This window comes from Amblyraja radiata, chromosome 7 (genome assembly GCF_010909765.2).
Source record: "Amblyraja radiata isolate CabotCenter1 chromosome 7, sAmbRad1.1.pri, whole genome shotgun sequence".
Classification (NCBI taxonomy): domain Eukaryota; kingdom Metazoa; phylum Chordata; class Chondrichthyes; order Rajiformes; family Rajidae; genus Amblyraja; species Amblyraja radiata.
In genome coordinates, this window is record NC_045962.1 from 16,356,252 (window position 1) to 16,382,565 (window position 26,314).

Sequence of the window (26,314 nt, forward strand, 5' to 3'; positions counted from 1 at the left end):
CTATGTTATCCCACCTTCCCACTCCCTGTGCACTGGGGGTAATTTACAGAGGCCAATTAACCTTCAACCCCACACGTCTTTGGGAAGTGGGAGGAAACTGAAGCACCCGCAGGAAACCCACGTGGTCACAGGGAGAACCTGCAAACTCCGCACACATAGTACCCGAGATGAGGATCAAGCCCGGGTCTCTGGAGCGGCGAGGCAGCAGCCCTATCAGCTGCACCACCGTGCCACCCAACAGTTGTCTGAATGTAGAAACATCCTCCACTTGAGTACTCTCTGCTGATTCCTTCATCCTTGCCTTCACCCCCTCTGTGGTGGCCATTTCCCGAGTCCACCAACGGCTTCCTTTAATATTCAGTGTAGCTGGAAGTCTGTTGCTAGTATCTTCATCCGCGCCACACGCCACTGTGCTTCATCCCTGACCTTGCCGGTCCCTTGAAAACACTTGTGTATTCAATTTGAAATCCATATTGTGTGTCCTTTTCAGAGCTTGGCCTTGTGTCTCCCACCTTCCATCCCCGTAACCATGGAGACTCAGTCACTCATCATCCTGTGTATTTTGTTCCACCCACTCCCAAGTTTAGTGCATCAGCATCTAAGGAATGGAATTCCATCCCTAACACTTGGGCTTGTGCACCTCCCCCTCTTTCCTGGAGACCCTTCTTAAAACTCTTTGACCAAGTTTTGGATCGCCCCTCCCTCAGGTCCTCTGCAGCTCCACGCTTTGATTTGATGATGTTTTTGCAAAATGCTTTGGGAGTGTTATCCTGCAGGAAACACACTATATAAATGTCATGGCTGCTTCCCTTTACTTAAAGAGAGCATACTTTGCAGTTATGTACGAGATAGGTGGAGGCCATTTGGCCCATTGAATCTGTGCCAGTTCCAAGAGCATTTCTGCGACTCGCTTGCATCCTGTCACCTAGTCCTTGCAAGTGCACCATCTGATTCTTCACTGGCAAAGACAAGCGTGCTTTTGTGCATAGGGGCATGGAGAGAAGGGTGTTGTCTTGCCTTTCCAAACTCACCACAGCATGTTTTAATTTTGAATGCTGGTTTCAATCGGTCAGTAGTTACCAACGGGTCAGGACACTGATTGTTAGTGACTGTGTCTTTGTGCCTAATAGACTTTCTGTCATTTACAACTGAGTCTCTATTCTGGGATGGCAGGCACAGCCAGCCGAATAAGATCAATGATTTGCATGCAAGAGTGCGTTTGCATTAATGAGTGTGGAGCAGGCAATCAAACGCCCAGTGGCCCAGTCCCCGGGCAGATTAATAGGATGAATTAATGCTCCACCTTTCTTTAATTCAGTTTGAACTTTGTTTGTGTGACAGAAATGGGAGCAGGACAATGAAACTTCATTGGTAATCATCAAAGGCGCAGGGGAAAAGGCATTCTGTGCTGGGGGTGACATCAGAGGTAAGAGTCAGGCTGCATTCACTCTGTACGTTATTTGGCATTTTAAGCCCCACAGTGTATATTACAAATTCTACACATACAATCACAAACTGCTGATATATTTGTAATAAGGTCGGGGCTCACACTGACTGCCAAATCACACCGCCTACCTTCAAGTTTTATTCTGTCAATACTCACTGAGACCTGCTTATCAAATTTAGCTGAGGTGCATGTTTATGGCCACTGCTGGTTTACTAACTTTTAAAAAAATGATACAAAGTGCTGGAATAACTCAGCGGATCAGGCAGCATCTCTGAGGGACATGGATAGGCAATGTCTGAAGAAGGGATCAGACCTAAAATATCACCAATCCATATCCTCCAGAGATGCTGCCTGACGCAATGATTTACTCCAGCATTTGGGGTCTTTTTTTGTAAACCAGTTCCTTGTGTTCATTTCAAAAGAAAAGTTGTCTTATTATGCCAATGCACATTCAGTCTACCCCTGTTATAACGGACTTCTTTATAATGGATTTTGGGTGTAGCGGACCGAGATGTACATTTGCGGTGGTGGGTTGGTGGGCGTTGCACAGTGCAGCATTGAGCAGCATTGAGCAGCGGCGGGGAGAGAGTGAGCAGTAAAACACTGTTGGCGAGCGTTGCATTGGGCCCGGGTTTGCAGCGGCTGCCACAGAGTGAGGTCCCGGGGTGTTGGATGCAGCTGCACCTGCGTCGCCCTCGCAACGTGTGCCTCGGTTGCCTGGTAACGGCTCCAGGCTCTCGATGCACCGCCCCCTCAACCATTCCCGTTGGTTACCCGGTGAGCTGGCGCTATGGGGTGAGCTGCCGGTCGTGGGTGCGGAGAGAGCGAGCAGCATGAAGGTGGCGTGAGTACCGGGCCCTTCCCTACCGCACAGCGTGTGGGAGAGCGGTGACTCTGCGGCTTCCCGGCCTGTAAACTCCCCCTTGGTTTAACCCGCAACCCAGGCGTCGCACTTAGAGTGATACAGCGTGGGAGCAGGTCCTTCGGCTCAACTTGCCCACAAGAAGGTGGAACCTCTATCCACCGGCCATGGATGAGGCAAGTTAATATTTATCCATCTTACCCGGTTATGGCAAGCAATCAGCAATAACGGACACCATTTCTCCCCCCATGATCCGATACAACGAGGGTTTACTGTACTTCCAGTGGGCAGCAGCTGCTGCTGAAACACATTGATGTGCCTGCAGTTCAGAATTTACTGCCTGTTGATGTTTGCTCATTAAAACATGGCTTCTGCCATCAGCAGAAATGCTGAGTTTCATGAAAGTGGAAACTGACCCAGCAATCAGTAGCTTTGCATTTTAGCGACAGCTGTTAGAGATCAAGCGTAATCCATGTTCTGCGATAGAAGGACCAGATTGCTTTATTGGATGACGGAAGAATTTGCATTCTCTTTAGTAACTCCTTGGTGCCCTGCTTGATTTTGTCTTTTCTCCTTTCAGCCGTTACAGAGGCAGGAAAAGTTGGAGACAGACTGGCTGAAGATTTCTTCAGAGAGGAATATATTCTAAACAATGCAATCGGTATGTAAACTATCGTACTGGAATCCATCTGCTGCTCGAGTGTCTACGAGGAGCCGCTGTTATGGATTTTCTCGATCCTCATTCTGATTGATTTTTTTAGTTTAGTTCAGACATAGAGCATTCAAACAGACCCTTCGGCCCACCGAGTCCAAGCCGACCATCGATCACCCGTTCACACTAGCTCTGCTTTAACACATTATCTCATCAACTCGCTACACACCAGGGGCCATTTAACTTATTAATCCCCTCGCCTCCCGTTCATACTAGTTCTATGTTAATCCACTTTTTCATCCACTCCCTTCACACTAGGGGAATTTTACAGAAACAAATTAACTTACAAGCCCCTGCGTCTTAGGGATGTGGGAAGAAACTGGAGCATCCGAAGGAAATTCACGCGGTCGCAGAGAGAACGTGCAAACTCCACACAGATAGCACCTGAGGTCAGGATCGAACCCATGTCTCTGGCGCTGCAAGGCAGCAACTCAACCAGCTGCACCACTGTGCCACCCTGGTTATTTACTAACTTCACCCTTTGTCTTATTTTTTTGGACCGAGAAAAGTATCCTCTCTCCAGGCATTATCACTTTTCCCGGAGTTTGAACTTCTTTACTTTATATTGCACTCCCACTTGTCACCACACATTTGGTCCAGATTCTTTATGTGTGACCATGCTGTTGTGGAGGGGAAAATATTGTTGGGGTGATGATACTATTCTGCACGGACATTATTGCAAGGCCACAGATGTTGTCTATATGTCCTTTTATCGGTATGAACTTCAGCAAGGCCTTTGATAAGGTTCTGCATGTTAGGCTGCTCTGGAAGGTTACATTTCATGGGATCCTGGAAGAGGTAGCTAACTGGATAAAGAATTGGCTTCATGAAAGGAAGCATAGTATGATCGATAGTAATGAAAGCAAACTCAATGCTCGCATTTATTTCAAGAGGGCTTGTATACAAAAACAGGGATGTAATGTTGAGACTCTATAAGGTGTTGGTAAGGCCGAATTTGGAATATTGTGAGCAATTTTGGGCACCATACCTGAGGAAGGATGTGCTGGCTCTGGAGAGGGTCCAGAGGAGGTTTACAAGAATGATCCCAGGAATGTGTAGGTTAACATTTGATGAGCGTTTATCAGCACTGGGCCTGTACTCGCTGGAGTTTAGAAGAAACATACAGAATAGTGAAAGGCTTGGATAGAGTGGGTGTGGAGAGGAAGTTTCCATGTGGAGAGTAGGACTAGAGGTCATAGCCTCAGAATTAAAAGATGTTCTTTTAGGACAGAGACGAGGAGAAATTTATTTAGTCAGAGGGTGATGAATCTGTGGAATTCTTTGCGACAGAACGCTGTGGAGGCCAAGTCAGTGGATATTTTTAAGGCAGAGATAGATTCTTGATTAGTACAGGTGTCAGAGTTTATGGGGAGAATGGGGTGAGGAGGGAGAGATAGATCTGCTATAGAAACATAGAAACAGATGCAGGAGGAGGCCATTTGGCCCGTCGAGACTGCACCGCCATTCATTGTGATCATGGCTGATCATCCACAATCAGTAACCCGTGCCTGCCTTCTCCCCGTATCCCTTGATTCTGCTAGCCCCTAGAGCTCTATCTAATTCTCTTTTAAATTCATCCAGTAAATTGGCCTCCACTGCCTTCTGTGCCAGAGAATTCCACAAATTCACAACTCTCTGCGTGAAAAAGTATTTTCTCATCTCAGTTTTAAATGGCCTTCCCTTTATTCTTAGACTGTGGCCCCTGGTTCTGGACCCCCCCAACATTGGGAACATTTTCCCTGCATCTAGCTTGTCCAGTCCTTTTATAATTTTATATGTTTCTATAAGATACCCTCTCATCCTTCTAAATTCCAGTGAATACAAGCCGAGTCGCTTTCCAATCTTTCCTCATATGACAGTCCCGCCATCCCGGGGATTAACCTTGTGCACTGCCTCAATAGTAAGGATGTCCGTCCTCAAATTAGGAGACCAAAACTGCACTCCAGGTGTGGTCTTACCAAGGCCCTGTACAACTGCAGAAGGACCTATTTACTCCTATACTTAAATTATCTCGTTAGGAAGCCCAACATGATTGAATTATGATTGAACGGCGGAGTAGACGATGGGCCGAATGGCCTAATTCTACTCCTACTCCATATGGTGTTTGGAAGTGTGTTTTTAGGACTGGAAGTCTATCCGCAGGTGGCATCTCAATGCAGCAGAGGGGTACAACAAATGCTGTCTCAATAAAATCCTCCAAATCTATTCAACGGGAGAAGTGAACCGATGTCAGTGTCTCCTCCCCAGCAACCCCCACCTGTGAGGCTTAATTTACACCCTGTAGTTGTATGGATGGATGTGTCAAAATGCCCATTCGCAGCGCCAGGTCCCAACTCTCCAGGTTCTGTAATGGGAAGAAACTAACAGGAGGACAGAAGAGAAGATACAAGGAAATGCTCAAAACCTCCTCTGTAAAAGGTGTAACATCCCGGAGGCACAAGAGACTGCGTATCCTGACATCCTGAACAAGAAACAAGGTTCTAGAGGAACTCAACAGGTCAATGAGCATCTATTCAAGCTCAGACTGAAGTGTCCCAAAATGTTCATAAATAACGTCTGTCCATTTCCCTCCACAGATGCTGCCTGGCCTGCTGAGTTCCTCTTGCTCTTTGTTCTTTGTTCACAGAATGTAACATCCTCACTGACTCATGGGAACTCCTGGCAGACGACCACACAAAATGATGAAGGAGCATTTGGAATGAGGTGGAGAACCTCGAATCCCTTTGATGGGAGCCTGTAATGGTCCTATGAAGGAGGAAGGAGCGCCACTGTATCCCAAACTCCCAGTCGCCTATTTTGTCGAGCCACCCCCCCCCCCCCCCCCCCCCTCTGTGGTTCTCACATTTGCTGTGTTACCACCTCAGAAACATAGAAACGTGGAAAATAGATGGAGGAGTAGGCCGTTCGGCCCTTCGAGCTAGCACCGCCATACAATATGATCATGGCTGATCATCCCCCATCAGCACCCCATTCCTGCTTTCTCCCCATATCCCTGGATTCCGTTATCCCAAGAGCTAAATCTAACTCTCTCTTGAAAACATCCAGGGAATTGGCCTCCACTGCCTTCTGTGGCAGAGAATTCCACAGATTCACAACTCTCTGGGTGAAAAGTTTTTCCTCATCTCAGAAACGCTGGGGGAAGAGAAGTCATCATTGATTCTGAGGGATCACCTTCGGAGTAAAGGGAGAAGGAGGCAACATAATCAAGTTGATTCAGGACAAAATTTAGCCCAACGATTTCTCACAGCTTTAACAAAGACATCCAAACTTAAAAGTTGCCTTTCAACCTTTGTTATTAAAAAAATCTTATAGCCGCTGTCCTGAATTAATACCCTCTGTAGTTACTCCTGCCTCTGCTCTGTAACCCTTGCTTAAGATTAATGCATCAGTCTGAAGAAGGGTTTCGGCCTGAAATGTTGCCCATTTCCTTCACTCCATCGATGCTGCCGCACCCGCTGAGTTTCTCCAGCATTTATGTCTACCTTAATGCCAACTACTTCAATGGGATTGATTAGTGTTTAATTATGCTTGTGTTCTTCTGAATAAATTGTGAATTTTAATTACTGTTAAGTATTTGCTGCCAATTCCAAATAATAGAAAATTCAAATATCGTCTATTCCTATTTTCCACAGGAAGCTGCCAGATACCGTATGTTGCCCTTGTTGACGGAATAATGATGGGAGGAGTAAGTTTATTTTCATCTTTGTTGACTTTGTTATTTACTTTTGTACTTGAGGGACGTGTTGTGTGGTCAGATATATAAATACGTAGAAGTTACCACGGGAATAAGCCGGATGTAGCAAATTAATCTGTTTGGTGTTCAGACTCCCACTAAGCAAACAGTTCTAGTCATAAATATTTATCTTATTTCCATATGCCTCCATAAAATAGATCTATATTGGGTGGCACGGTGGCGTAGCGGTAGAGTTGCTGCCTTACAGTGCCAGAGGCCCGAGTTCGATCCTGACTGTGGGTGCTGTCTGCACATAGTTTGTACGATCTCTCTGTGGCCTGTGTGGGTTTTCTCCGAGATTTTCGGTTTCATCCCATACCCGAAAGGCGTACAGGTTTGCAGGTTAATTGGCTTGGTATAATTATAAATGTAAATATTTGTAAATGTATCCTAGTGTGTGTAGGGTAGTGTTAATGTGCAGTTATCACTGGTCGGCATGGACTCGGTGGGCCAAGGGGTCTGTTTCCGCGCTGAATCTCTGAACTAACCTAAACCATATGTGGGTTTTCAAGCAAACTGGCATGATTCACTATCACCAATACTGCTTGTATCCAAGTGTCTTTATGATCTTCATCAAGATTTTGGCATTAGTTACATTTTAACGTACATGTCAACATCTTGCTGTTTGCGAGAGAATGTAGTTTCTAAACAAAGTTAACAGTTGTAAAACAGAACTCCCGATGGTCCGTGGCCCTAAACCCACAGTAGGTTTAGCTGGCCCGCTGTGGAACCGGAGGCCTGCCTGAAGTGCGAGGCTCGTCTCCTGCTCGCCCCCCCCCTCAAAGACCGGGAACTGGAGAGGAGGTGGAGGGAGGCGGTGGATGCTGGACAAAGGGCCAGTCAGGAGAACTAGGGGTCTTGCCATCCGCGCCCTTCAGCTCAGCTGTGGGAGGCGTTCCCGGGGCACAAAGGCTGAAGGTGGCCGGGAGAGGAGAGGGATGATGGTTCATGGGACAATCTGGATGGAGGCGCCGGCTGCAACAGGCCTTTATGGCCAGCTGGAGCTGAGACTTCAAAAATGGCGTCCAAACCTGGCGACCCTTGCAGATGGACTCAGTGGGCTCTTTCTGTGGACTCTCTATTTAATCGGGGAAACAAAGGCTGAAGGCGGCTGGGAGAGGAGATGGACGACGGATTGTGGGACGATCCGTATCATGGCGACGGCTGCAACGGGCTTTTATGTCGAGCTACGGCTGGGACTTCAAAAATGGTGCCAAAAATTGGCAATACTTGCATGCGGACTCTGGGCTATTTCTATGCACTCTGTACATAATCGTGGATTGTACTTATGCATGTCAATAATCTTACTGATCTGTATACATTTTCACTGTACCTTGGCACGTGTGATAATAAAGAACCATTGAGCCAATAGTTACATTTTGTTCACAGCAAAACAAATTGGCTTGAGAATTATTTGCAGACAAAATGCTGGAGTAACTCAGCGGAACAGGCAGCATCTCTGGTAGAAGGAATGCATCCATTCCGTTTGTGCTGCCTGTCCTGCTGTGTTACTCCAGCATTTCGTCTCTATCTTTGGTTTAAACCAGCATCTGCAGTTCCTTCCTACACATTGAGAATTGTTTGGTTTCCGTTGCAGTGTTAAAATGCCGTTGTCTGTCTGAATAACCACCAGAGGGAGACGTTGAGCAATCTTGGTGGACTTTGCTTTTACTTTCACTATTAAAGTGGGTGTCATGGAAGTGGGGCTGAGAATACATCACAACATTATACTGTGCGCTAGGAGGCAAAACATCTGAGGCTGGTGGTCTGGAGCTAGCTGGAGATGAATAGTTCACCTGTACTTCACCGGTCACCAAAGGTGTGGAAACAAAAGTAGAGAATTCAGAAATAGTACGCTTAACGAAAAACCGTGGATGATATTAAAACAAAATTTAAACCTGTTTGAACAATTGTTATTTATATTATTTTTGTGAGGTTCAAAACAAGAATATTGCAATTTGGACAATGTTTGTTAAAGATCAGAAAATTGTAAAGTTGAACAGATGCCAATGGAATGGATCCATCCAGAGATGATGCAGATTATAACTAGATTGAGTTTTTTGATAATTTTGAATTGGTTTTGCGGGATGCAGAGGGTGAATGAGTTGACTTTACCCGCTACTCTTCCCAAACTCTAGGAATGGGGCATGGAATGAGAAGGTTTGTCGGCACTGGGCCTGTACTTGTTTAGAAGAATGAGGGGGGACCTCATTGAAACATACAGAATAGTGAAAGGCTTGGATAGAGTGGATGTGGAGAGGATGTGTCCACTAGCAGGAGAGTCTAGGACTAGAGGTCATAGCAGCAGAATTAAAGGATGTTCGTTTAGGAGATGAGGAGTCATGACTTTAGTCAGAAGGTGGTGAATCTGTTGAATTCTGTGCCACAGAAGGCTATGGAGGCCAGGACAGGGGGTATTTTTAAGGCAGAGATAAATAGATTCTTGATTAGTGCATGTGTCAGAGGTTATGGGGAGAAATGGCCTTATTCTACTCCTATTAATGACCTTATGGATTATTTTAATTTCTGAGAGTTAAGGACAGTTCTTGCCCCTCCCTAATATTAAAATGTTCCCACAAATCACCATAACCTTTTCACATTCTGCATTGTACAAAAGCAATTTAACATTGTAAAAAGCACAGCCTTGATGTATTATGCAGTTCCTGGCCATTTAATTTTAGTGAAAGACCAGATTAAATTTCCTCCCTTTTTAATAATTTGTTCCAAACCTCAGAACTAACCTGATACCTACACGATTACCTTATTGTTTCCAGCGAAGTAAAAATAGTATTTGATATCCACATGAGAATCACATTCTATTTTTGACATTGTGTGCTTGCATAGATTATTCTCAGTCCTCCGTACTTAGTTCTACTAATATGAATTTGTATGAATTCTTTTGTCATAGTCGTAGAGTGATACAGCACGGAAACAGGCCCAACTTGCCCACACCGGCCAACATGTCCCAGCTACATTAGTTCCCACCTGCCCGTGTTTGGTCCCTATCCCTCCAAAGCTGTCCAAATCCTGTACTTGTCTAACTGTTTCTTAAATGTTGGGATAGTCCCAGCCTCAACTACCTTCTCTGGCAGCTTGTTCCATACGCCCACCACCCTTTACGTGGAAAAAGTGACCCCTCAGATTCCTATTAAATCTTTTCCCCTTCACATTAACCTATGTCCTCTGGGTCCTCGATTCACCTACTCTGAGTAAAGGGCCTGTCCCACTGTGGCGACCTAATTTGCGAGTTTAGAAGAGTTTGCTCTCGACTCAAACTCGCAGCATGGTCGACTCGTGGTCCTAGGAGGTCACTGGAACTCTCCTTCATGCTCGCAGGAAGTTCCCGCATACTCGCGGCCTCAGTTTGGTCGAGAAAACATTTTCAGCATGCTGATAAATATTCCGCGAGTAAATATTGGTCGGCATGGTTCTTTTTTTAAATTCTCAGTTAGTCCAAAGTCTGTTTTAGGGGGAAACTTTGACTTTTCTATGTGGGGGAGGGGGGCAGGGGAAGGGGGATACCGTTTCCCAGTCTCTCCCTGGCGGGGACGCGACTATTTCTCCGAGTCGCGTCTTCGCCCCCCACCTCGCGGCCTACCAGCTGGATCGGAGCGGCCTTTCCTGCCGGGGACCGGGAACCGGACCAGGGCTGCTACAGCGGCGGCGCAGCGCTGGAGTCACCGCGGAGCGGGCGATGCCTACCTGGGTCGCCGTTTGGAGCTCCGAAGCGTTGAGCCGTTGCTCCAACATCGTGGAGTTCTGGTGCGGAGAGCTTCCAACGCGGGCGGAGCTGACCGTCATCGTGGAGTCCTGGGGCGCCTTGCAGAGGGTCTCCAGCAGCAGTCTCCACCCGGCGCGGTCTGCGGACTTTGGAAGCCGCCGACTCCGGTAAGAGGGGGCCGACTCTGGTGTCCACGCTGCTGAGGACGTCCCGCAGCCCCGACGTCGGACTTACAACACCCCGGCGAGCGGTCCTGGACATCGGGCCGCCCGTAGCGGAAACTGCGGAGGGCACGGGGAGGCCCTGACCACGAGGAACAGTGGAGGAAGAGACTGACTTTGGTGCCTTCCCACACAGTGGGAAACTTTGATTCTGCTGTGTGGGGATGTTTTATGTCAAACCCTATAGTGTGTTGTGTCCCTTATTTTATTGTATGGCTGTATGGGAATTTCATTTCACTGTGCCATCTGGCACATGTGCCGAATAAATGTATCTTGTATCTTGAACTCGTAGTGCAGTGGAGTGGGATCGCTATGTAGTTACAGACAGTCGAGGGCAATCACCTTTGCTGACCGGGCATTTTAATTGGCTCATTGGAGTTTTCAGGACCAAGGAAAACCGACCGGTAATGTTAAATGCCCGCTAAACTTTATTAAAAGTTGTCTGGCTTCTTAAAAGTGTCTCCAACTCCTTCTCCCCCCACCCCTCCTCCCCCCTCTCCCCCCCTCTCCCCCCCCTCTCCCCCCCCTCTCCCCCCCCTCTCCCCCCCCTCTCCCCCCCCTCTCCCCCCCCTCTCCCCCCCCCTCCGCGCTCTCTAAAGGACTTACCGTACACTGTGGCAGCCATCTTTTACCTTCCTGTTCATCGCGGATGTGAATTTCAGACAGCGCTCCCCCGCTTTCCCTGGCCCCCGCTGTGTGTGTGTGTGTGTGTGTGTGTGTTCGATCCAGCTCGCGGTTTCATCGCTGACAGTCGATCCAGCTTGTGGTTTTCCAGGCGAGTGCACTCGAGCTTGAAGGTCGAAGACAGTCGCTGAAAAGTTGGGTTAGTGGAACAAGCTCTTAAGAGACTCAGTGCATCTACCCGATCTATTCCTGTCATGAGGAAAAAGTGGGCATCAGTTTAATGTCTATCAGATTAACTATAACCTTTCTAAAGTCAGGATCCAGGGTTGAAAACCCAACAGGGTCTTGAAGTCCGTTACTTTACACGTCCCCATATGCCTCTTGCATACTTGAAACTTATGATCTCGCACTATATCTTCTGGGTAGAATCTTTGAAAGTGAGTCCTGCATTTGCTTGGCTGAATATGAAAGAGAATTTTTAAATCTACAAAATGATTTCTGAGGCGGATATAAAAGTTGGAGTAACTCAGCAGATGAGGCAGCAAAGGAATAGGCGACATTTCGGGTCGAGACCTTTCTACAGACTTTTTGATTTCTGAGTGTCTTTAACCTTGTGGAGACTTTAATCAGTAGTCTACGGTTTGCGAAAAGGATAATAGCGTATGATAATAATTTAAAATTATGAGGTACTATTAAAACATAGAACAATACAGTGCAGAAAGTCCCTTCGGCCCACTGTGTCCGTAATGACCAGGATGACACTTTAAACTGTACATCTGCCTGGATGTAGTGTATTTTCCCCCATTCCATGTCTGTTCACATGTCTGTCTAGGTGTCTCATAAATATTGCAATTGTATCTGCTTCCAACACTTATCCGAGCGGTAGGTTCCAGCCACCTACCACACTCTTGTAAAAAAAAAAAAAATCGACCTTTGTAGATCTCTTTTAAATTTTCCACCTCTTGGCCTAAAGCTCGGCCCTCTCGTATTTAACATTTCCACTCTGGGGGAAAAAGATGTTCTATCTGAGTACAGTTTTGGTCTCCTAATTGCGTACAGTTTTGGTCTCCTAATCTGAGGAAAGACATTCTTGCCATAGAGGGAGTACAGAGAAGGTTCACCAGACTGATTCCTGGGATGTCAGGACTTTCATATGAAGAAAGACTGGATAGACTCGGCTTGTACTCGCTAGAATTTAGAAGATTGAGGGGGGATCTTATAGAAACTTACAAAATTCTTAAGGGGTTGGACAGGCTAGATGCAGGAAGATTGGTCCCGATGTTGGGGAAGTCCAGAACAAAGGGTCACAGTTTAAGGATAAGGGGGAAATCTTTTAGGACCGAGATGAGGAAAACATTTTTCACCCAGAGAGTGGTGAATCTCTGGAATTCTCTGCCACAGAAGGTAGTTGAGGCCAGTTCATTGGCTATATTTAAGAAGGAGTTAGATGTGGCCCTTGTGGCTAAAGGCAAGTACAGGAGACTGAGTTGGATGATCAGCCAAGATCATATTGAATGGCGGTGCAGGCTCGAAGGGCCGAATGGCCTACTCGTGCACCTATTTTCTATGTTTCTATGTTTCTATCTATGACTACCTATGCCTCACATAATTTTATATGCTTCTATCTGGTCACCCCTGAACCTCTGGAGAAAACAATCCAAGTTTGTCCGAACTCTCTTCACAGGTAATGTTATCGGGTCCAGACAATATCCTGTGAACCTTGTCTGCACCCTCTCCAAAGCCACCGTCCTTCCTGTGATGTGATGACCAGATCTTCACACAATACTGAGTAGAAAGGAATGGGCATGTGCAACGATTGGGGGGGGGGGGGGGGGGGGGGGGAAGGGGGGAAGGGGAGTCGGTCTACCCCAAGTCAGAAGGGGAGGAGTTGTACAGTTTGATAGCTACAGGGAAAAAGGATCTCGTGTGGCGTTCTGTACTGCATCTTAATGTGGCCTAAACAACGTTTCATACAGCTGCAACATGACTCACTTACCTTTTCACATTGCAATATCTCACAAGGCAATGCACAGAATCTGATATCAAGTAAATTCTAATACCAAAACACATCGGATATTCCGATATCAGAATAGGTTGTAACACCTTCGGAAAGAATGTGAAAATAAAAAGATTAATGAAGACAAAACTAGGTCCCTTACATACAGGTGTTTTTACAACGAAGAACTAAGAAATGACTGAACCACTGAATCTGTTTAATTGATCCACCTTCATGGAGAGTAGCAACATGACTTCCCGGAATTATGGGGAACAAGATTCCAATGAAAAGGAGGAAGCAAAAGGAAATGAGGGTTAGTAAAGAGTCAGAGAGCTATATCACATAGAAACAGGCCCTTTGGCCCATCTCATCCATTCTGACCTAGTTACTTAACTAAGCATGTCCCACTTGCCTGTGCCTGCCCCATATCCCTCCAAACTTGTCCCATTCCCGTCTTTTAAATATAATTGTACGCACTTCCTCTGGCAGTGTGTTCCATGGACAAATCACCCACTTGGGAACCTTTTAAAATCTATCCCCATTCAAATTAAACCTATGCACTCTCGTGTTTGATTCATCTACCCTAGGAAAAAGACTGTGGCTATTCACCTTATCTATGCCCCCTCATGATTTTATATACCTCTGTACAAGGTTACTCTGCAATCTCCTATACTCCAGGGTGAAATGACCCAGCCTGTCCAGACTTGCCTTTTAGCACAAACCATCTAGACCTTGTAATATCTTTGTAAATCTTTTTAGATCCCTTTCCAGTTTAATAACGCCCTTCCCGTAACAGGGTGACCAGATCTGTATGCAATTCTCCAAGTGTGGCCCAACCATAGCCTTGTACAGCTGCAACCCAATGCCCCAACTCCTGTATTCGATACAGTGATCAATGACAACAAGAGTTCCAAATTCCCTTTTCACCACCCTGTCTACCCATGTCATCACCTTCATAGAACGATGGATGTGAACCCATAGGGCTCTCTGTTTTGCAACAGTCCACGGGGCCCCATCATTTACACCGACCAAGATGCAACACTTTGCATTTATCTGAATTAAACTCTATCTGCCCTTCCTCTGCCTGTTGGTCCAGTTGATCAAAATCTCAATGCAATTATAGATAATCTTATTCAATGTCCACTATTACAAAGAAAATTGAGTTATCTGCAGATTTACTGACCATTCCACCCACATTGGCATCCTGATTATCAGTATAAATGACAAACAACAGTTGACCCAACACCCTTTGATTCCTATTTTCAAGCCAAGTATTCATTTGTGTAGGAAAGAACTGCAGATGCTGGTTTAAATCGTAGATATAGACAAAATGCTGGAGGAACTCAGTGGCACAGGCAGCATCCCTGGAGAGAAGGAATGGGTGACGTTTCGGGTCGAGCCTTCTTCAGCTCATCCCTTGTTCACTCATCACTTCTCACCATACCCGCCCACTAGTAGGAGATGTAACACTTCTATCACTTCCATCCAAGGACCCCGGCAGTCCCTCCAGGTGAGAGAGAGGTTCAAGTGCACCTCTTCCCACTTTCTCTACTGCATTTGGTGCTCCCAAAGTGTTCTTCTTTACATCAATGATACCTAGTGTAAACCAGGTGACTGAACACTTGTGCTCCTTCTGCCAAGGCCTACTGGATCTATCTCCTGATTGTTAACAATTTTAATGCCACTTCCCATTCCCATATCACCCTTTCTGTCCTGGGCAGCCCCCATTGCCAGTGTGAGGCCACATGCAAACTGGAGGGAGAACACATCATATTCGGCTTATGCAGCATACAATCCAAAGGTACGAACATTGAATTCTTAATTTCAAATAACATTTCCCCTTTCCACCCCGACCGTCATTTCTACCCCGACCCCCATCCCAGTGCACACTCATTCCTTCCACCATCTCACATCTGCCAGTCACTCTGCTCCTTTTCCCTTCTTCACACGCTCCTTTCCCATCCCCGTTCCCCATATTCCTTCCCTTCTCACCGTCCTCTTCCACTCATATCCCTCCCTCTGGCTTTACATTTCACTTCTCCTCTTTTCTCTTTATCCGATACCCTTTTGTCTTCTTTTCACCTCTAGACTTTGTCATTTACTCTTCCATCTTCCAATCAGATACCCCCTCCCCCTCACCTCTATCTCCCTATCACTTGCCAGACCTCTCTTTTCCAGCATTCGACCCCCTATTCTAATCAGCCTGAAGAAGGGTTCCAACCCGAAGCATCACCTATCCTTTTCTCCAGAGATGCTGCCAGACCCGCTGAGTTACTCCAGCACTTTGTATCTATCTTTGGTGAAAGACTGTCAGCCCTGCTCGTACTAAATGACACAACACCCTTGAGACCGCACATGACCTATTTCTGCATCCATTTTTTGGTTTCTAGAACTGATCAGGGAGATATTTTAAGGAGGTGGATGGGGCTAGTGCTGGGGCAGAGAGATTTGGACAGGGACCGAGGGTGGTGAATCTGTGTAATTCCTTGCCACAGAAGGCAGTGGAGGCCAAGTCAATGGATATTTTTAAAGCAGAGAAAAATAGATTTCTTGATTGGTACGGGTGTCAGGGGTTATAGGGAGAAGGCAGGAGAATGAGGTTAGGAGGGAGAGATAGATCAGCCATGATTGAATGGCGGAGTAGATTTGATGGGCCAAATGGCCTAATTCTGCTCCTATCCCCGATGACCTTATGACCTAATTGCAAAGGTTACAGGTATTTGCTATTAATGCGTTGATGAAATTTGGGATCATCAAGAGGCTGATTAGAGAAGCACACATTTGGAGGAGGTTTCTGCAGTGGGAAGGCGTGGGGACTTGAAGGGGAGAGAGTTGCCAATATGCTTAATCATGTGTCACCAATGTGTGTTTTTTGATGATCTTAAATTTCTGGAGGTTGGAATGAATGGAGGGGAGCCAGTTTTGGAATAGCTAAATCTGGAGTTAATTGCAATGTTGTTATTTTCATCTCCTTTTGTTTCTTTGTGTTTAATGGATAGAATTGAGATTGAATTGCATGTGTTACATGACTTATAAATGAGAATAGGGTTGGTAATGTGTAGGAAGGAACTGCAGATGCTGGTTTCAACCGAAGATAGACACAAAATGCTGGAGTAACTCAGCGGGACTGGCAGCATCTCTGGAGAGAATGAATGGGTGACGTTTTGGGTCGAAGAAGTCTGAAGGAGGGTCTCGACCCAAAATGTCACCTATTCCTTCGCTCCAGAGATGTTGCCTGTCCCGCTAAATTACTCCAGCATTTTGTGTAGGAGTAGTAATGGATTGGTAATGACGTGTATTAATATTGTAACATATTGTGCGGCAAAATATAATTTGTTCCCGTAACACATTATGTGGTGATCTTTCAGTTTCAATTGTGTTATTAGAAGTGGCCAATTAAGGTGAGGTGTTTTATTTATTGTCTTGTGGAAATAAATTGGTGGGTGATTCAGCCTAATACACTGAGACTGACGCTGAACGATATGAGGGAAAACCTAATTAAAAAGATTGCATCTGAGAAAGTAGTACATAAAAGGAAAATGTCTGCAGTTCAGTTTATGACTGGATTTGTTGTTAGTTAAAATTACAAACACTGTTGTAACCTTTTTTGTTGTGGAAGTTAGATGCCAGAGTTGGCTTGTAAATAAACTAAAATAGTAAGATTAAACGAGAACTTACCAGTTTGAAGTTTGATCTTTATTTTATGAGGAGTAACGTTGAGGGATTACGTGAAGAGCCCGCCAGAACGCATGCATGTCATTCTTCAAAGCAGCGGTGTAAAATCACAGACAACAGTAAATGAACTGAACATAGTAAGATTAGAGAAATAGGATACCAGTTGAGCTTTATGATAGAGGGCTGGGAGCGGTGGGCACGTAATCCCTCAACGTTACTTCTCATAAAATAAAGATCAAACTTCAAACTGGTAAGTTCTCGTTTAATCTTATTATTTTACTTCGGAGTCACGTGAGTGACTACATGAAGATTTTAAAGCTCTGTAATTTCATGCCGTGGAAACGAGTCCAGGCGCCATACACTGCATCAGTAGGCCAATGATGAGTGAACATTAATATTGCATTCAGACATGACATAGATATAGACATGTTGATGCTATTAATGAACAATAGTGGCAATAGTAACCTCCCTCAACCTGGAGGAAGTATGAACCATACCTAACATAGAGTTGGCAAATACCCCTGATCTGGCAATAGGTTTATTCTGAATATTTGGACAGATCAATTGTTTGACCATCCTGCAGCCGCTAGGATGTGGTCCATCCCTGCTGCTGAGGTATAGCGGTCCTGGTGGAGTGAGACTCAATGTCAGTGTACACTCCTGTATATGCCAGACCCATATAACCCTCTGGAGAAGGTTCATAGTGATTCCTTCTAACGAGGTTTTATGTAACTTATTAAAGCTTTATTTCAGACACAGGTCCATATAACACATCAAACAGTACAAAGAATTACAAAGATACATTAAAAAATTGCATATTAGCCTAAAATATATATAAGCTATTGCACCAATGCCGTCTTAGCCTAGAAGTGAATCTATAGCAGCTTTTCAGAGGGCTGACTAGGGCTTCAATTATGTGGTTCTCTGATTTGTCCAGGCGACACATAAAACTAAACATCAGTTGTCTTAAGAGTGCCTCACAGGTTGGCACTCTAGTAGACACAAACAATTGACTGGCACTATGTCACCTAGGGACACGAAGTAGCAACCTCATTGCATCATTGTATGCAACCTTAAGCCTCTGCATACTCTTTTTCTTATAATTAGACCACAATTGAGCAGTATATAACGGTGTGATGTAGGTTCTGAACAGGGAACACTTCACAGAATCAGAGCACATATAAAACTTCCTTATAAGCATGTTGGCTTGAAGATAAATTTTACAGCGCTGTCGGTAGAGGTCTTTGTCATCCTTCCAGTCATCAGATATGACATGACCTAAGTATTTAATTTCCTCACACACAGCAAGACTGTCTGACAAATAAAAGGTCGGAAAAGTTGATTCCCTGTCCTCAGCGCTTCTAATTACCATTATGCGGCTTTTCTTAGCGTTGTACTTAATGTCATAATCAAGGCCATAATGAGAGCACACCTTCAACATCTGCTGCAGCCCAGCACTATATGGACAGAGCAGGCCCAGGTCATCTGCATACATCAGATGATTAACAATAGTGTTGCCCACAAGACAGCCAGTTTTTAGCCTATTTAACTGATTTGACAATTCGTCCATATAAACATTAAATAAAACTAACAATATTGCTAGTCAGAGTCTATAAGGCTCTTAGGAACCTTGACATGCTGGTGTCGATGCGTGATCACACGCAACCCAAGGTCCATGGGATATGCAACATCTAGTTTGGTCTTGTGTCCCTGTCTACTCTGCTTGACTAATCATAAACAAAACATGTTATTATAGCCCGCAGATATGATCATCCTATCCATTGCAGCAATGACTGGACCCGTAGCGCTGTACTCAGCGCCATGGCATAACCACTAGTACGTGAGTTTGACCATGGGCTGGGATATTGCTGGTGCTCATCGGTGAAGTGATGTAGTACAATGTTAACAACGCATATCTCTGCGTCCCTAAGCCTGGGAGGTTTTAAGTTGATGATACCCTTCATATTCTAGATGTCAGAGGGTGAGACCGAACAGAGTGGTTTATATTCTCTGCAGTCAAATGATGAGGAGGTACTTCAGGCATTGTAATGGAATATTAACTTAATGTTATAATCCCATAAAACTGAATTTCAATGTGTCAGTCATCCGTGCCGTGTTAAACGTAAAGAAGCATAAACAATACTTCCCATCTCCTATGCGGATTGCTGCTATTTGGTGCTATCCCTGCAATCTGTAGTGAGCACTCCTAATGCTTATGGTTAGACAACCCGAGCCGCAGGAAACGATCTCTCAGAGTCTGTAAGTCTATGAATTGATTATATCATGCAGAGGATGGTTTCAACATCACAACTGAACCAGCATCTTTTTTATCCGGAAATAACCATGTAAGGTTTTATGCTCATTCCCCGCCTCAGCGGGAGCCATAGGTATATAAACCCAGGCAGGCACTATGAAAACCCGGAAGCGGGAATCTTGCTGAATTTTGCAAGACCCATCTATTGAAGCCAAATGGAGGAAGACATAAAAGAACATTCCTCCCTAGTGTAGCGAGAATGTACCCTTCGCCACTAATATGCCTCGTATTTTTTGCAACTGTTGATTGAGCCTGGATGCAAGCATCTCAATTGTTGGTGTTCCATCGATCCACAATGTCATTAAATACTTTGTGATCGCACATTCATTCTGTGTTGTCATTGATTTTGCATAATAATACACCAGTGCTAAATGCGGTTAGGTAAAACTATCACCGGATACTTTGATTTGATTGTACCTTTGTGATTAACATATACCACCACCAAAGTGTATCACCTTGGACTTGTGCATGCAGATTATGCATATCCACACACCCTTTAAGGCACAGAATGCACCTGGTGTCCATTGGCAGTTGATACCATAATTGAACACTTGATAACTCATGCTAATCCCATCTGCCTCCGTAACTAGAGATGGTATTAGTAAATTTCCCATCTTTGGGCAATAGCATCAGTTTGGAAATGACTGAAGATTTACGGATTTACGGTTTTAGTGGAGCTACGCTGTCCATCGTTGTGACTTTGATAGTTTCAGCTGAGAATAGCAGAGGTCTAATATTTTGTCTCAGAGCTGATCCCAGACAAATAAATGGATTGATTGTATCCCAATATCAATAGTTTCAGTTGGTATCAACTTAATTTAAATTTAACTGGACGGGTGAGAACCCTATTTCTCAAATATAGCTATGTGGCTGATAAGGCTAATTTAGTAAAATACAGTATGTTCAATATCATCCAGATTGGTCATGCCACTTATTTGTTAGCTCTGTGCAGTTGAAGCACTGATTGTAGTGATTTGGTAAATAATTTGGAAACTGGAGTTAGCCCATTTTGCAACGTACTGAGTGCATCATTGCCTCATCCAGTTAAATTTCAAATATCTTCAACCCTGTGAGCGGAAATGATCACATGGAAGTTATTCAGAAATGTCTATACTGCACATGCGGGTTGAGGCTGTTGGCAATGATCAGTCCAGATCCCGTTATTGTGAGCCTGCCTTGAAGGGCAACTCCAACCATACCTGTGTGCAGTATAAACTAATCTTATGTTATCCCAAACCAGTGTAAATATTCAAACCAGTTTACCAACTTAAATATTACCAACTCGTATCCATGACAGGAGACATCATCGATGTGGCTTCATACCTTTATCCAAATGGGAGGACTTATGCAACCCGACCCAGGAGCTGCCTCAACCATGTGTGCATGATTTGCACTTCTGCTCCTGGGAGGTAGAGGAGCTCGAGTACGGGGTTGGCGCATCTTCCAGGAAGGCCGTTCTGAGCTGTGGCCTAAAAAAAGGCCTTTGTCCTGGTTGTACAGCCTTCAAGCTTTCACCAGCTTCAGTTCATCGTGGTTTGCTGGTGGGTGCGTAGGGGTGCTGCTGCCGGAGATGTGAGGTCTTGCATGATGATGTGGCCTTCCTGAACCCGACGGCCCTTGTCGAGCTCCTGCTGCTGGTTGTGTTGTTCCTGCACCCCCTGCACACATGTGGTACCTTCAGCCAAACCCCTGTCTTCAGAGTCAGCCCAGAAGTGACTCCTAATGCTCCCCTCTGTCGAGGGAGATGCATTATGCAGCTCTCAATAAGGTGCTGCCATGGGCGTCCTAGGACCCCATGGTGACTAGACTCCATATACCGGAGCATGTCACATTGTAGCTTCTGCTCCATCAACCGCTCCATGCGGAATATGCGATCACAGCTGCTCCCGCCGGCGGTGAGTCTTCACAGCCCCACTCGTCCGAGTCTTCGGGCCTGTCCGACCTGCTTGGCCTTCCCACCAGTCTGTGGTGTCGATTCCGACCGTGCAGGTGCCAGGTCGGAGACTGCTGATCAATAGCGATCCAGGTGCACTCTACCGCCGCTCGCTACCCGCAATCAGGTTGAATATGTTAGGTCTTTATTCTCTGGAGCGCAGAAGGTTAAGGGGGTACTTGATAGAGGTCTTTAAAATGATGAGAGGGATAGACAGAGTTGATGTGATCAAGCTTTTCCCTTTGAGAATAGGGAAGATTCAAACAAGAGGACATGACTTCAGAATTAAGGGACAGAAGTTTAGGGGTAACATGAGGGGGAACTTCTTTACTCAGAGAGTGGTAGCGGTGTGGAATGAGCTTCCAGTGAAAGTGGTGGCAGCAGGTTCGTTGGTATCATTTAAAAATAAATTGGCATATGGATGAGAAGGGAATGGAGGGTTATGGTATGAGTGCAGGCAGGTGGGACTAAGGGAAAAAAGTTGTTCAGCACGGACTTGTAGGGCCGAGATGGCCTGTTTCCGTGCTGTAATTGTTATATGGTTATATGGTTAATCCGCAGTCTTCCGAGCGCCTAGGTCCGTGGGCGGAATTCCCCGTGACCGGGGTTCCCTGAAGTTCGTGACTGGGGTCTCCCCTCCGTCCTGACTTCGCCCCGGACTTACATAGAAACATAGAAAATAGGTGCAGGAGTAGGCCATTCGGCCCTTCGAGCCTGCACCACCATTCAATATGATCATGGCTGATCATCCAACTCATTATCCTGTACCTGCTTTCTGTCCATACCCCCTGATCCCTTTAGCCACAAGGGCCACATCTACCTCCCTCTTAAATATAGCCAATGAACTGGCCTCAACTACCTTCTGTGGCAGAGAGTTCCAGAGATTCACCACTCTCTGCGTGAAAAATGTTCTTCTCATCTCGGTTCTAAAGGATTTCCCCTCTATCCTTAAGCTGTGATCCCTTGTCCTGGACTTCCCCAACATCGGGAACAATCTTCCTACATCGAGCCTGTCCAATCCCTTAAGAATTTTGTAAGTTTCTATAAGATCCCCCCTCAATCTTCTAAATTCTAGCGAGTACAAACCAACTCTATCCAGTCTTTCTTCATATGAAAGTCATGACATCCCAGGAATCAGTCTGGTGAACCTTCTCTGCACTCCCTCTATGGCAATAATGTCCTTCCTCAGATTTGGAGACCAAAACTGTACGCAATACTCCAGGTGTGGTCTCACCAAGACCCTGTACAACTGCAGCAGAACCTCCCTGCTCCTATACTCAAATCCTTTTGCTATGAATGCCAACATACCATTCGCTTTCTTTACTGCCTGCTGCACCTGCATGCCTACTTTCAATGACTGATGTACCATGACACCCAGGTCTTGTTGCATCTCTCCCTTTCCTAATCGGCCACCATTCAGATAATAGTCTACTTTCCTGTTTTTGCCACCGAAGTGGATAACCTCACATTTATCCACATTATACTGCATCTGCCATGCATTTGCCCACTCACCCAGCCTATCCAAGTCACCTTGCAGCCTCCTAGCATCCCCCTCACAGCTAACACTGCCCCCCAGCTTCGTGTCATCCGCAAACTTGGAGATGTTGCATTCAACTCCCTCGTCCAAATCATTAATATATATCGTAAATAGCTGGGGTCCCAGCACTGAGCCTTGCGGTACCCCACTAGTCACTGACTGCCATTCTGAAAAGGACCCGTTTACTCCTACTCTTTGCTTCCTGTTTGCCAGTCAGTTCTCTATCCACATCAATACTGAACCCCCAATACCGTGTGCTTTAAGTTTGTATACTAATCTCTTATGTGGGACCTTGTCGAAAGCCTTCTGAAAGTCCATATATAACACATCCACTGGTTCTCCCCTATCTACTCTACTAGTTACATCCTCGAAAAATTCTATAAGATTCGTCAGACATGATTTACCTTTCGTAAATCCATGCTGACTTTGTCCAAAGATTTCACCACTTTCCAAATGTGCTGCTATCCCATCTTTAATAACTGACTAGCAGTTTCTCCACTACCGATGTTAGACTAACTGGTCTAATTCCCCGTTTTCTCTCTCCCTCCCTTTTTAAAAAGTGGGGTTACATTAGCTACCCTCCAATCCTCAGGAACTACTCCAGAATCTAAAGAGTTTTGAAAAGTTATCACTAATGCATCCACTATTTCTGAAGCTACTTCCTTAAGTACTCTGGGATGCAGCCTCTCTGGCCCTGGGGATTTATCGGCCTTTAATCCATTCAATTTACCTAACACCACTTCCCGGCTAACCTGGATTTCACTCAGTTCCTCCATCTCATTTGACCCGTGGTCCCCTGCCATTTCCGGCCGATTATTTATGTCTTCCTTGGTGAAGACGGAACCAAAGTAGTCATTCAATTGGTCTGCCATGTCCTTGTTCCCCATGATCAATTCACCTGTTTCTGACTGCAAGGGACCTACATTTGTTTTTACTAATCTCTTTCTCTTCACATACCTATAAAAACTTTTGCAGTCTTAAGTAGAGGTTCCTGCAAGAAGATGTAAACCTGAAAGTTAAAAAAAAAAACTTACCTCAGATCTGTTGCTGGCAGGAGAATCACGTCCACCCTGCCAGTCGTAACGCAATGCGATAGACGATATGACACGCATGCGTCCTGGCAGGCTCTTCACGTAGTCATTCACGTGACTCCGAAGTAAAATGATAAAATATCAGCACTTTACCAAATACTTATATAAGGAACTGTAAAATGGCGGCGGCGCGGGCACACCGCGACGCCCTGTGTCTCCCTAGAATGGGAAAATAGCGACGATCCCCTTACCTGTTTCAAGGCTGCTCACTCGGAGCAGTCTTGTATCCATCTCGTACAGCCGACAGGAACTTCTGGACTTCGGTTCCTGCGGCTGCAACAACTTTCTGGGCGATCTCCGTCTTCCGTCTGAGCTCATCAGAGCAACAGAGCATCCGACTGGAGACCGCCAGGTGAGTCGCGGGGTTGGAGACCGCCATCCGACCCGCGGAGCCCAACCGACCCGCAGCCCTCACCCGACCCTCGGCCCTCACCCGACCCGCGGCCCTCACCCGACCCGCGGAGCCCAACCGACCCGCGGTCCTCACCCGACCCTCGGCCCTCACCCGACCCGCGGAGCCCACCCGACCCGCGGAGCCCAACCGACCCGCGGCCCTCACCCGACCCGCGGAGCCCAACCGACCCTCGGCCCTCACCCGACCCTCGGCCCTCACCCGACCCGCGGAGCCCAACCGACCCGCGGTCCTCACCCGACCCGCGGAGCCCAACCGACCCGCAGCCCTCACCCGACCCTCGGCCCTCACCCGACCCGCGGCCCTCACCCGACCCGCGGAGCCCAACCGACCCGCGGAGCCCAACCGACCCGCGGCCCTCACCCTGCCCTCGGCCCTCACCCGACCCGCGGCCCTCACCCGACCCGCGGAGCCCAACCGACCCGCGGAGCCCAACCGACCCTCGGCCCTCACCCGACCCGCGGAGCCCACCCGACCCTCGGAGCCCACCCGACCCTCGGTCCTCACCCGACCCTCGGTCCTCACCCGACCCGCGGAGCCCAACCGACCCGCGGCCCTCACCCGACCCTCGGTCCTCACCCGACCCACGGAGCTCACCCGACCCGCGGAGCCAAACCGACCCGCGGCCCTCACCCGACCCTCGGTCCTCACCCGACCCTCGGAGCCCACCCGACCCGCGGAGCCCAACCGACCCTCGGTCCTCACCCGACCCGCGGAGCCCACCCGACCCGCGGAGCCCAACCGACCCGCGGCCCTCACCCGACCCGCGGAGCCCAACCGTCCCGCGGAGCTGGAGAACGCCAGGTGAGCCCCGGAGCTGGAGAACACCACCCGACCCGTGGATCTGGAGAACACCGCGGAGCTGGAGACCGCCACCCGACCCGCTGGGCCGGAGAACGCCAGGTAAGCCCCGGGGCTGGAGACCATCAGCAGAGCCGTGGGGCTGAAGACCGCCTGCGGAGCCACGGAGACGCAGACGCGGATCAACGGAGCGGCAGAACACCAGCGCGCACCAAGCCAGCTCGGCCGACCAGAAGCACCAACAGACGGCGACGCGTACGAAAGCACCGCCGGGGAGGCAGAGGTGGGTTAAAGGCCAGGTTAGAGCTAGCCCCACACAGGGTAGCGATTCCTAGCCTTTTCCTCGCCAACGTGCGCTCACTGGCAAACAAAATGGACGAACTCCGGCTAAGGATCACCTCCCACAACTGGGTCAAGGACTGCAACATCCTGATCTTCACGGAAACTTGGCTCAACACTGACGTTCCTGACAGCGCCATCCAGCTATCGGGGCGTCATTTACTCCGAGCGGACAGGACATCAGACTCCGGTAAGACCAGAGGTGGGGGTCTGTGCATTTATGTAAATAAAGCATGGTGCACGGACTCCACCATCATCGAGATTCACTGCTCAGCTAACCTTGAGTTCCTCTTGGTTAGATGCAGACCGGTCTATCTGCCCAGAGAGTTCACCTCCACTGTTGTGACTGTAGCCTATATCCCTCCTGATGCTAATGCCAAGCTTGCAATGAAAGAGCTGCATACTGTCATTAGCAATCAACAGACGCACAACCCCGAGGCAGCCTTCATTGTTGCGGGTGACTTCAATCACTCTAACCTGAAGACTGTACTCCCCAAATTCCACCAACATGTCTCCTTCCCACTAGAGTAGACAAGACACTGGACAAAGTCTACACCAACATGGCTGAAGCTTACAAAGCCATCCCCCTCCCCCACCTTGGTCAGTCTGATCACGTCTCATTGTTCCTGCTCCCTAAGTACTCCCCACTCATCAGACGGGTTAAACCAACTGTGAGGACAGTTAAAGTCTGGTCAGAGGAAGCGGACTTCCACACTTCAGCAGTGTTTTGGAAACACTGACTGGAAGGCGTTGGCAGCCCAGGCCACCCTTGACTCCCACATGGACATTGATTCCTACACATCCTCTGTTCTGGACTTTATAAACTCCACCATCAATAGTGTCACCTCCCTCAAACAGGTGACCATATTCCCGAATCAGAAGCCATGGATGAACAG

At 47.0% G+C, this 26,314-nt stretch overlaps 1 protein-coding gene across 1 annotated transcript in view; it reads left to right on the forward strand.

Annotated features, from left to right (window-relative positions):
* Positions 1-26,314, forward strand: part of hibch (3-hydroxyisobutyryl-CoA hydrolase) — a 162,344-nt gene that overhangs the window by 26,206 nt on the left and 109,824 nt on the right. The window contains exons 4-6 of the mRNA XM_033023764.1: positions 1,342-1,426; positions 2,890-2,970; positions 6,654-6,706. Of these exons, the coding sequence (XP_032879655.1) occupies positions 1,342-1,426; positions 2,890-2,970; positions 6,654-6,706 (219 nt within the window). The remainder of the gene's footprint in view (positions 1-1,341; positions 1,427-2,889; positions 2,971-6,653; positions 6,707-26,314) is intronic.